At 41.6% G+C, this 12,933-nt stretch overlaps 1 protein-coding gene across 1 annotated transcript in view; it reads right to left on the minus strand.

Moving 5' to 3' along the window:
- Nucleotides 1-12,933, minus strand: part of dor (vacuolar protein sorting-associated protein 18 dor) — a 40,953-nt gene that overhangs the window by 17,166 nt on the left and 10,854 nt on the right. Inside the window, exons 8-17 of the mRNA XM_084604827.1 lie at nt 11,279-11,361; nt 9,136-9,234; nt 7,877-7,961; nt 6,938-7,024; nt 5,207-5,264; nt 3,655-3,758; nt 2,237-2,297; nt 2,091-2,155; nt 1,228-1,525; nt 464-557 (exon numbers count right to left, since the gene is read on the minus strand). Coding sequence (XP_084460953.1) covers nt 464-557; nt 1,228-1,525; nt 2,091-2,155; nt 2,237-2,297; nt 3,655-3,758; nt 5,207-5,264; nt 6,938-7,024; nt 7,877-7,961; nt 9,136-9,234; nt 11,279-11,361 — 1,034 coding nt within the window. The remainder of the gene's footprint in view (nt 1-463; nt 558-1,227; nt 1,526-2,090; nt 2,156-2,236; nt 2,298-3,654; nt 3,759-5,206; nt 5,265-6,937; nt 7,025-7,876; nt 7,962-9,135; nt 9,235-11,278; nt 11,362-12,933) is intronic.

Here is a 12,933-nt window from a genome sequence, read left to right on the forward strand (position 1 = left end):
GGCGGAGACTCAGTGCATGGAGCAAGCAAGAAAATTGCACAGAAAAACTTTTGTGGTGTGAGGCTGAAAAGCAATCAACATCCCAGCGAGAAGCTGCGCGGCCCGAAAACATTTTGACTCTGTGATGACGATCCACACACTTGCTTAGTTCTGAGCAGGCTTTAGAGTTAAAACTGATGTCCTGGTTTCTAGCAAGGCTTACTCATTTTGGTTTGGTTCGGTTTGTGGGGTTTAATGTCCCAAAGTGACTTGGGTTATGAGAGATGCCTGGCAGCATGCGAGTACAAACCAAACTAGAAGTGTCACGACACTGCACACCACAGAACCAATTTACCACTGCAATTTAGATAAAAAGTAAAGTAGCATCTACGTCATCAAATAGCTGCAGCTAAAGAGCTGTCAGCAAAATGGTTTCCGATACCCAAAGAATTAAACTGTTTCTTTTCGATACTGCATTACTCACCTTTCATGATGTTTGCAAAATCGATAAGGATATTTTCTTCTCCATGCTTGGCAATGAGCTTGTAGACTGCACTCCGATTGTTGCTCACACATTCCTGAATAAAACAAATAAAATTTAAACAATCAATCACAGTGCAATGTATTTTTAAAATAAAGCAATGTGCAAAACTAGTGATTATGTGAATAAGGTAAATGTGTATGTAAATATACATGTGGCACTGCTATACTTTTTATGCTCTGTTTATAATTTGGATCTTTTTCACATAAGAGAGAGAGCCCTCTAGATGCTGGAAAGTTTCCATATTTATGTGATTTGCAATTTTTGAAAAGCATCAGGGTGGAAAAGCTGGTGCACTAGTTTACAAACTACGGCATAATTCATTGCGTGATTTCATTTATTCATACCTATAGGCTTAATCAAGAACAACCACATGAGTGGGTTGATAAAATTTGTGGCAAAGAAATGCAATAGCAAACAATAAACGTCAAAACCTACACAAAATTCCATACGGTTCACCACTTGTAAAGAATGGAACAGAATTCAACTTGAAGATAAAGCATTGTGCAGGTTATCTGGACATCCGCTAAATGACTGAGATGTGAGAACAGTTTGGTAGCATAGCATTGCTTAATGGTTCTTGAGAAAAGTCCACTTTGAAACAAAACTTGTTACAGTTTCAATCAGATGAGGCTTATTTAATTCACTGTCCTGAGAGGCAAATGACTAGAAGAAAGCAGGCACGATGCAATTGAAATAACGCTCACCGCCACTTTGGGCTCTTCCAAGAGGCTGCGGAATTCCGTAGCGAGGTTGATGTAGGTTCCTTCATTCTGTCGCCCCGCTGTTCGAAGTGTGCCAAGCCTGTTCAGAAAGAGCTCGATGAGCCAGAAGGTGATCACCGTAGTCTGCGTCTTGTCCGCAGTCCGTAGGCCCCTGAGTTTTTGCGACAGAAAGCGACGGAGCGAGTCTTCGTTGTCCTCCTCAGCACACTGAAGAAACTTGAGCGAGACCTCTTCGAACGAGGCACGTGTTTGTGCGTACAGCTCCGCACTCTTCACATACCTGCAAGGTGTTTAATATTGCTTCTTTAAGAAAGGACACTAACCCCACCTATAGGGGTAACAGAGTGGATTTCAAGAGAAGGTGAACACAGCAGGAAGCCAGAGTGAGTCAGGTGTACGGATTAGATTGGGAAGACTGTGGTGATAAGGTGGCTGGAAAATAGGCACAGCACAAAGCTTAATAGGCATCAATGAGACAATACTTTGTCCTGCATTAGATTCAGATGGATTGCTGCTGATGGTGGTAAAATAAATGCCTCTCAATCAGTCCATGCACAATGTCTACAATCTGCTCTTTCATCTGCAAGAGAGAGACCATGTTTATCCATTGTGGCTGGAAGCATAGCATGTTTTGCATGACAAAGTTGCACACATCACTAGCCGGCTCGGATTACACTTTTTTATGTCCATCACCAAAACCTACAATCCTGTCCAACAACTGCCACACGGACATGAACGCATGTGCAACAAAAGAAGTGCTGCAATAGTTTGCAAATCAAACTTGCAATCATGGCATGTTTGTTAGACTCGGTTCATGTGAAATGTTTCTTGGTGCTGGAACTCACTCTTTCTTCTGGAAAAGGTCTTCAGCGTGTTTTGTAAGGACCTGGTCCAGCTTCTGTGGATCTCCCTGAGAGAAAAAGAAAGAAAAAGAGAATGGCGTTGCACCAAAATCAGTTGCAGGGACTTTTTGAGAGAACTTGCGGCGTACCTTGCAGTGTTTTGTGGCAAGCTCGTACTGGCACTTCTTGAGGTACACTTCCCACACGTTCCTAATGAGAGGAAAAGAAAGAAAGAAAATGACTATCTCTCTGGCATATCCTGGAAGCCGTTTTAAACACACAGCACGTACAGGAAACCAGGCATTTGGCATTCAAGAGCAATTGCTACAAGAGCAATAATGTTCACATAGCATAAATATTCTAAGCATATAACCAGGTGTGCCACCAAAATGTAACCAAGGTTTTAAAAAAGTCTGGATATCCTAGCCCAGTAAAAACAAACGAGGGCTGTTGAAATTATGAGCATCCTAGACAGCAACATTTTTAACACGAAAGTCTTACTAGCCCCATTACGTAAAAATTCTGACATTGTTATTATAACTGCTGTTGGCATTGTCAACAAATGTTGGGAGCCACAAGGATTCCAAAAGCGTATGGCATCACTAACAGGCCTCCACGTGAGGCCAGATTTCCCCTAATTCATATCAAAATTGCAACACGACCATTCTTTGTGCAGCATTCCGGATGGTAGCAAGACATTTCGCTTCCCATATAGCATGCATCTGTTAGTAAAGTTAGAGGCTAGTTAGCGATAGGGATTTAAACTCACCCCACCATATGACCAAACACAATGGGTGCTGTCAGAGGAGGAAGATTGAAGAGGATGCCATCAGAAAAGAAGAGTACGAGCCACACCGTACATCTGGTCACGTGGTGATGCACACCACAAGAGGAAGCACAGAGAGCGACCATCATGATGGTGCATCGTGCAAGCCAGCTTTTGTCTCCATATATGTAGGCAGTAGACGACACAAGCGCTTGTGTCGTCTCCTGCTCTTTTGTCCTGATTTACAGCTTTTTTTCTTTATGCGAATAATCAAGAATTAAAGTATTTATCGTTTACTGATTAATTAATGATGGCACGTAAAAAATAACACACACAAGGCCAGGCAACTCAGGAGCTGTTTCACAGGACTATGACACTCGGTGTTTTTTAGAAGTTTGATTAGATTAGCTGGCACACCTGGTATGTCAAAATCTATGTGTACTATATAAGCGGATTTGAAGAGGGGCAGCCGCATAATCACATGCACTCTACTGAGGCTGCCTTCTACTTCCTATTTCAAGAAAATTGTCTGCACAAATGTTTTGCATTTAAAAATGAATTAAAAACAAATCAGTGCATGCCGGCTACAAAGGTAAAATCCTCTTGAAATGTGATATCCATGTCATCACACACTATGCTTCCAAGTTTCAGCTGAAATTCGCCCTTCTGAAGCAGGCAGACACAGCGACAGATGGAAACTGACATCAAAAAGTAAAAGTACTGCAGCTGAAAATCTTGAGCATCACTAATTCCCACCTTAAGCACCTGGTAGAGCCCACAAAATGCAGAGTGTCCGCTTACCTGTCTTCGTCGGTGACCTTGTAACGGTAGACGGCCAGCTCTGAGAAGGCCCATATTGCACCGTTAGATGGGTCCCTGGCTATGCCACCTGCCCGGCCATACATCTACAAAGACGTGCCATTATGTGCAAACCGATGACAGAGCAGCGGTTAAAGCACCGAGTAAAGCTTGCACTAAGACTAACCAGAATCTACGCTACAAGAGGCAATGCTGCATGCATTACGCAGACACAACTGTTTTGGGCAAAGGTGTAACGAAAACAAGACAAGTCTGTCCTGTTGCTGCGATGCCTCTGCTACCTGTTGCCCATTGACTACAACAAGCACGAGTAATGGTGGCCATATTTCGACAAAAGCAGCAAGTCAGCATATAGGCAGACAATTAAAGGCAATTGAGGGGCTCGTTATGATACAATTGAAAGGAGCGAACAGTCTAAAAGTCCAAAGTAAACATTGGGGATATTTTAAATTTTTTTTTATGTTTCTTGTTGATAGTGACAAGAATGAGTCTGATGATGACTTTAGGGAGAAAGGATATCAAATGAAAAGCAGAAGGAAAAACAGCGCGCCGTTGGTGGGAGCGTATTGTCCACCAATGGCGCGTTGTTTTTCCTTCCGCTTTTCATGTAATACCCTTTCTCCCTAAAGTCATCATCAGACTCATTCTTGTCAATATCAAAAGCAAACATTAAAAAAAAAAAGAAATCCCCATTTACCTTGGACTCCTTTTTGCTCCTTTTAGCTGTGCATGTTAAGCACTCTAAGGAAGCTGCATTCGGGCCAACGCTCCTTATGCCTATCAAGATAGGGAAACCACAAAAATTTATTTCCCCATGAGTCAAATGTTGCTACCATTGGTAAACGCAGAAGAGTTTCAAATATAAGTGCTGTCAAAAGCAAATAGAAGCAAACATTAGCGAGAAAATTTAATTTCATTCCCCTCATTTCACTGCATCCGTACATGCAAATTGCGTGAAATACACACCGCGAAAAAATTTCACATATTACGATTAGGATTCAAGAAATTAAATCTTTTCGACAAGGTTCCTTATGTAAATAGAATTCGTATGCAGTTGCTTGCAGAAATTTTTAGGCAGGTCACAGTCCTTAAGCAAAACTGAGTTTTCTAAACCACACCCTGTGGCATCTGGCCTGCATGTTTATGTATGTAATGGCATGAGGCTGCATCTACAAGGTCCTCTTTATTACCCTTGTGCAGAAGACCAGAAAGCTTTTATGAACAATCAACCAATATTCAAACATTTAGTATAACATGCACACACGCAAATGCATGCATGCACACACATAAACAGACTTTATGAGAAAGGTTTTCTTTTTTAATATCCCAGTTCATAATTTCCATGCATATTTAATGGGGTACATGTGAAAACAAGGCCAATAAATGAGCCCAAGAACCACTAAAAAATAATGCCAATGCCTTGACTAATTTCGCCATTTAAAGCAAGGACTCGATGTCTTGGGGGCACTCATCAAATTTCTACAACATGCAGTACACTACAAAAGAGATGAGGTGACAAGGTTAGTGTACACACCTCAGGAAAAATGTCCTCAAACACTAGTTCTTCATTCAGCAGGCAGTAGGCTCTCAACCTAAAATAATATGACGGAAGATGTGTCAGTTTGCGCTTCACTGCAAAAAATAGAAATGGCAGCCCAGTTGGAAAAGAGGTTGAAGTGCACAAAATGCTCAACATACAATTCAGCAAACCAACAAACCCTCCCTAAATGTTCCGATGAAAGAAAAAGAAGAAATGGCATGACAAGAGGACTGCTAGCGACAAAAGGTATGTGGACCCAAACTAACCATGCAAGGACTCAGCTGGAAAGTTGGCAACCAGTTGCCAAGTTTTTCAAAAGTTCCCAAATCTACACTCCTTGACATTTCTGACAATGGAGCAATAGCTACATAACTGAAACGTGCCCTCTCTTCATTTGCAGTGGAATATAGCCCCTGGTCGCAGTTAACAGTTTTCATTAAAGGAACTTCTCGGTGAATTTTATTGAGCACACATTTTCAAAGCAATTCAAAGCTCCTAGGCCAAACAGACAAATTAGAATCTCGGTGATACAAACCCAGCGGATACAAATTTATAAAATTCCCAGGCCAGAGTTCACTGTGTACAATGAGTAGAATTTCAGATGTTTGCAATACTCTCCCACGCCACGATGGATGATATGAATATAATGCATGAACAGCCAGCACAACCTTGATTATTCCGCATTTCTTGCACATCGTTGACTCTGCGATTGCTAGCCATGCTGTATGCACCGCAAGCAGGTTTATTTTATGGTTTATGGGGGGCTTAATGTCCCAAGCCAACTCAGACTATAAGAGACGCCGTAGTGGAGGGCTTCGGAAATTTCGACCACCTGGGGTTCTTTAACGTGCACTGATACCACACAGCACATGGGCACCTTGTTTTTTGCCTCAATCGAAAAGCGGCCGCTGTGGCCAGGATTCGATCTCGCATCCTTGGGCACACTAATCAAGCGCCTTAACCACTGCACCACCACAGCGGAGTGCACCGCAAGCAGTCTGCAGCGATGCATGGTCCTCAAATTGCTGACATCGCGACTGCTAATTGAGCTATACACATAGGGAGCAGTTTGCGGTCATATGCAACCTCCTGCCAGGCTGTACACGCCACGAGAAGCTTGCGGCGGCAAGCAGCCATAAATAAATCCCCTAAAAATTTGTGACCGCAAGCGTTGCTCAATGGATGACTCACTTAATACAACAAAAATTCTTTTAGGGACCCACAGATATTCAGAGATCCTCAAGGCCTTTAAAAACATTTTCTTTATATATTCACAAGCTTTCATGGAATTCACAGACCCACATGAAGCCTGAATATATTTCTGGCAGCAGAACAAATGCCGCCAAAGCCCCAAAAAAGCAAAAAATTGAATTTTCTCAAAAGCCAAAATTAGATCCAGTTGTCCACAGTGTGCATTTCAGTCCTGTCAACGGCACACACAAGTGTTAAACCTATGCACTCACTGCTTACCCACAAGTAATAAATTTTAGTACACTGAGTGACACAAATGGTGCACAATCACTATGAAGAATGAAAGTGGAGCTCCGATTAGAGTTTTGACCTCCTTCCAGGACAGAGCACAACAAAGTGTTTGCGTCGAACATGCAAAGTATCGAACTCTCCTCTTTTTGTTCAAATTATTCTCAAAAAAAGAGAAAACAATTTCCAAGTGCCGAAGGAAATCTTTTTGTTAGGCCTGTGATGCATTCCCATAAAACTACTTACCTGTCACTAAAAAGCACCAGTGTGTGAAATTCCGTCAACACCATGGACAGAGGCTTAACGTGTGGACGGGCCTTCATATCAGGGTACCTGAAGCAACAGTGCTAAGGAGGATTTTCAGTTTGGTTATTGAGAAAAAGGTAAAAAATTTAGCACAGACACACAAGACCTCTTACATGTGTAAATGCGAAAGCATGATTTGCCCACATGGCATCTGTTCAAGTATTACGTTAACGATGTACGGACATGCTCTGTTGCATGTCTTATTTGCAGGATGCATGACTCATATTACTCTTGACTCATGACTTTTGAGATCTATATATGTTTGTAAGCTGGGCAGCTGAACTTTATTAGCACTGACAACAATGGTGTAGAAGAACGATCACATCAAATGTTGATGAGGATTCACAAATGAGGATATATATATATATATATATATATATATATATAAGATGCTTTTCTGTTGCTTCTTCATAAATGCTACAATATACAATATGTATGATGTTTTTTATACATCATGAAGCAGGAAGCCAGAGCAATATCTGTCACATTGTTGTGTTCTACATTCATCACGCCTCCACTGTTGACGTCCCCATGGTACCTGACAACCCAGGCACCTGACACTGGTAACTGCAGACAGAGCGTGCAAGTCTCCTCATAACTGGATGAAATTCAGTCAACTGGACCGGTGCACAAACTTTTTTTTTTCACATTCTTGTATACCGTAAATCTTATGCCGCCGAATGCATCATTTTTATGTCACTGCCTACCAGGCGACTAGTACAACCACAGGAGAGTTCTCTGTCACAACGCAATGTATGATGATCAGAACTCCAACAACAAACGATAATAACCCTATTTCACATTATGTAACACACTGCAGTAAGCATCGAAGTTGCGAACAAATCTATGCCCCCTCCAGGACTCCACGAGAAAGGATACTCTAACAGCTTGCCATTGAAGATGACATCCCTGGCATCAGAGCCCACTGGGGGAAGCACAATGTCCCCACAGTAGACACCAGGTTCTGAAAAAGGCACAGGCAGACCAAGACCAGCACACCATGAATTTCATCCCCTACCAAACCAGACACAACTCTGCACATTGTGTTAAGGTAATAAGGAACTGTTTAGAAGGAGCTCACTTGCTTTGGCTAAGAGATAAACTGAATACTGGTAGAAAGAAAAATTCACAGCCTCAAAGTAGCTCTGCAAAAAATCAATTCATATTTAACCTAAAACAACACCGTTATGCTAAATTGCCCTTCCGACTAAAACTGGGTATAAGCACAAACTTAGTATCAAGCTCTATGGCAGAGCCCCAAGGTACTTTACAAAATCATTAACAGCGTTTCATAATGATAATGTAAGCCTTGAGCACAGGTGTGAGTTTTTTTTTATACGAGTGAACACTCAGCAGTCAAGTTACCTTTACATCAGTGTCGAAACTGTGAAGGGCATTAAACAGGCCGTCTACCTAGAAGATAATTAGTCAGAAAAGAAGAAACTGAACATCTCTTGAGTATAACTCGAGAATAGTCACTGAGTGCAAATTTTGGTGTTACTTCAACCTGTCCATCAAATATTTGAATATTTGCTTGAGTTTTATACATTCAAATAAAACAACAAATTACTAGACGTGTGCCAAAATTTGGCCAATGTCTTGAAAAGTAAAAAAATATCACCTTCCAGCAATGCTGGCACCATTACATCATCAAATTAACTTGCACAAACTAAATTTCGTTACGAGAGCTACGAAACAACAACACAAAAGCTTTCCATGCAATGAGAAAGATGCTGGAATAAGCAAACGAGTGCCATTAGATGACAGATATTTGAAGCGCTAACCGCACGAGGTGATAAATGTGACAGCGTTGCGTGATTGACTAGTCCAAGGGTTGCCAAAGCATTGCTGCTCGTCACTGTTGCTCAGGTTCTGGGTTTTTAGAAAATTGCGCGTCTCACTCAGAAGCAGTTTGCGAGGCAGCCAATCGCAGAAGGCTTTAGGGTACTTAACTATCGTTCTGGCTTTTTTTTGGGAGTGAAGTTTTCTCGTCACTTCATGCGGTGTGCACCAGGAGCAATGACAGGTGTTGGCATTGCCACATGTGGTTGATTGCCGCCTCATGCGGTTACTGATTTAAAGTAAAAATGACAAATGGTTTTCATATTATTTTTTGTAACACCAGAGTGCTCTCTCACCCAACATGAGGCCGAACTTCTTGGCCGGTTCAGTCAGACTTCGGCTGTAAAGCTGCAGGCGGCTGTACTTGAGTTCGCTCGGTATTTCCACTAATCGTTCTGCATGGAAATCACATTTGGCAGATGAGCCGGGACAAACCACAAAGTGCACTTGCAGCAGTTCAAAACTAAGCTCAAAGCTTATGAAACAGTTTCATTTGCGCGCTGAAAAGAACCATAAAAAAAAAGGCTCATTAAGGCCTTTCGTACGGCCCATACGAAACGCCCATAGAGCAGAGTGAAAATCGTGAATGCACCTTCCTTGCTGCATTGTTACTAGACAACAGCAGGGTTGAGAAAATGACAAGTCAGCTCTGCCATGAGCTCTTATCACTCTGAAGGGCTCTGGATAATTTCAACCGCCTGAGGTTCTTCAATGTGCACTGACATCACACAGTAGACGGTACCTTTTGCCTCCATCAAAAAGCAGCCGCCACGGTTGGGATTGAACCCACATTGCTGGCTTCAGCAATGGAAGGCCCTAACCACTGATCTACTGTGGCAGGGCTGAAGCAAGAAATAAATGACTCCGTTAACTAAGAGAGATAACAGCTGACGTAGAGGGATCGCAAAACAATATTTATTAAGAATCGAAAATGCACACAAACCAAACCTAACAAATACCTAACACATCGGCGATCGAAGGTCTCTATCCCCTAAACTTGGCACGCACCTATGTGGTGAGGTGTTGTCCTAATCGATTGCAAGCGGATGTTTTTAAAAATTATTTGTATACTCTAGGGCCCATGCAGAGCTTTTAAATTCAGTTCGAATACTCTCCAAGACGGCGTCTATGAATTCATTGCATTAGAATATGAGCGTATTGTTTCAGAGCCCCTTAAACAGTTCAATTAAAAAGTTGTGGCTGTCGTAACAGTGCCTGATAACCCTTTATTAAAAGTACAGGCACCAAACTTTAGTCCTGCACTCTTTCTTGAGAACCTTGCACAGCACGCTATGAACATGGACAACAATGCTGATTGCCCCAATAAGCAATAAATAATTCATAATCAAATTTATTTTTCTCATGCTGTCTTGGTACTAACACTCAAATGATGACAGTGGCGTAAGAGACAATAAGAGATATGACATATGTGCCCTACCGTCTGTTAAGTCACAGCCATCATTCAAGTTCGGAAACAAGACAACGCGAGGCCATGTGCAGCATATAAAACCAATAATATGGTTAATCCTTTCTTCGTTTTAGTACACACCAGCTCTTACCAAGCTGTCGCTCCACTGTTGAAGCCAAAACAGAGCACAAGCAAAAAAAGAATTTCAACTGTAAATTATTCAGCTGTCATATATGAATTCCACCTCTTGGCTCATGTATAACTTGTGTACCATTCTAGAGAAAAAAAAAAATTATTTTGCAAAAGTGTGGTGCTACTCTTTCAACTGCTTGCTTTTTTTTTTTTTTAATACACATCAAAACCCCAAGTATGGGATGCATTAAATTACAAATAGCATTAAATGTCAGTACAATAGATTTAAGATTCTCCCAAAATGATGGTATATGCAGTGGGAAGATCATTCCAGTCTTTTGCAATATGTATAGATGAAAAACGAGCATACAACGAATAAATACTTTTGCTGTCGCTGGCATATTGCTAACGCCAGAGGGAGAAAAAGATGGCAGAGTGTGATAGCTGCAAATGATTAAATTTATGAAAGAAACAAAGTCTCAAAATATTAAGCAGAAGGAGAGTAGGCAGGTTAGCTTGAGACTTGTTGCCCCCTCTGTAGCTATTCCCATGTTTCCTTCCGCAGTGTGGTTCACGCATTGTACATGTAATGGCCGCACTTTCCAGACTGAATTCGGTTCGAAGTCGGCACGTCTTCCACACTTCCCTTCTTTTAGTCCCCATCTTAGCAACTGCTATTGCTTGGACACTGAGTACTGTCTGGTCGACTGAATTAAATGCAATGAACGAATACAATCGTAACCGAGCAATTGACCAAGTGATGAGATATAGAAAGAGACACCAACAAATGACAGAACAAGCATGGTGCTATTATAAAGAGGGTGGGATTCTGGCAACCTATCATGCGAAATGCACAGGCTACAAGTCAAAAGGCCCAAACAATTAACAATATCAGTCACCGAAAGGGTTGGTGGCAAAAACTTTCAGCAGCACCGGCTGTTCCCCAGACGGCCCTAGGACACCAATAAACTGATAGATCCGCCTGCGATTGTCAAAAACAAAAAAAGAAAAGCAATAAGAAACAACTTCAATATGAGAAGCAATGTCAAGGGGCACATCAGGTACTATGGAGATGGCAATCTAGAAACATTACCTAGTTATTCCGCAGTACCCGGTGTTTCCTATAAACCTAGACACGTGAGATCAATCCAAATACCAACAAAGCAAAAATTTGTTGGCTTTTATGTTACTCCACCCAGGTACTTTCACAATCTAGTTGCATAATGACAGAGTCAGTTATGCTATTTCTCCCCTCTTTAGAAGTGTAACAGTGATATAAGTGAAGTAGGCGTGCAAAATTTTCTAGTACTAATGACTTCAAGTTGTGTTACTCTTTACCCAATTATAATAAGCACATCGACGACAACTATTTAACACTTTACAACACAAAGGGTCAAATATCAACTGCTTCTTAAGAAGGATGTCTCTCAGCACCAGTAGGCAAGCACAGAGTACATTTAACGCAGTTTGCATGGCGCTACCGATTCATGAACAAACAGAAAATGGATCCCTTCCTAGGCGCTCAACATGAACCACCCTGTGTGAAGTTCGTACAAAACAAAGAAGCTGCTACTGCTGCTACAATACTTAGGAAAAAAGCCCGTGCTACTTAGGAATGTCAGGCCTGCCTCATCCCGCTCTGCATCTAAGTCACCATGGCAGGTCCCTGTGCAAAATATTTGAATGTGCACTATCTGAATCGTTTATCGAACTGGGCAGAAAGACAGATGAGCACACGGACAAGATGACCTCAGAGGTTAAGTAAACTACATAAAGCACTCTAATTGTGCTAAATATTCTGCTTACCATTCTATAGATAAGTAGCAAGTTAATTACCATATGCTATTTGTACATTCTACTATAGGTCTCTCATATTTACTTGTCTGCCAACTCCCTTTTCAGCTTGTATGCACTGTTTAACACCTGCACAAACAATCCACAGTATGCTGAGGATTTGTGCACAAATCCATTTAACTAATATTTTTCTCAGACTGCTTAAAACAACAAGCAAAATTTGGCAGTTGAGTCAGTGCTTGTACTGTTCAACTATACGGGAGAACTAGGTAAACTTGGGAGCAAGGTCTCCAAGATATTGAGCCAAATCTTCCAGCTCATGTGCCCACGATGACAATCTACAATATATCAGCAGCCGATGTGGCCAGTTGCCGAATTAAAAGCATTAGAGGGACACTTGAGCGCCACATCTAAAAACATGAAGCAATAATGTTAATGACACCTGTTTGAGGCTCCAATTTTGGACCTTTGTCTGCGTGGTATATCAGCTTTGCTACTCGCCTAACCACTAGATGCTTAATTTGTGCCTCTATTATCTCGCTTATATCCATTAGCACAGAGCATGCTATGAGTATGTATGGGTAGCACATAAGCTAGCCAGTTATGTGAAGCACCACCCAACATAGATAGATACCTATAAAGCCTCACTTTAACCAAGCCGTACAGACATGTCTGAGTGGCCTAAGAGTAGTTTATTTTATTTCCAGATTCAGCTGGAGGATTTCCCAGCTAAAAGCTGCCTAGGCAGCCTGACAGTGTC

The sequence above is a fragment of the Amblyomma maculatum genome, chromosome 5 (genome assembly GCF_055883805.1).
Source record: "Amblyomma maculatum isolate TAMU_Amacu chromosome 5, ASM5588380v1, whole genome shotgun sequence".
NCBI classification, from domain to species: Eukaryota; Metazoa; Arthropoda; class Arachnida; order Ixodida; family Ixodidae; genus Amblyomma; species Amblyomma maculatum.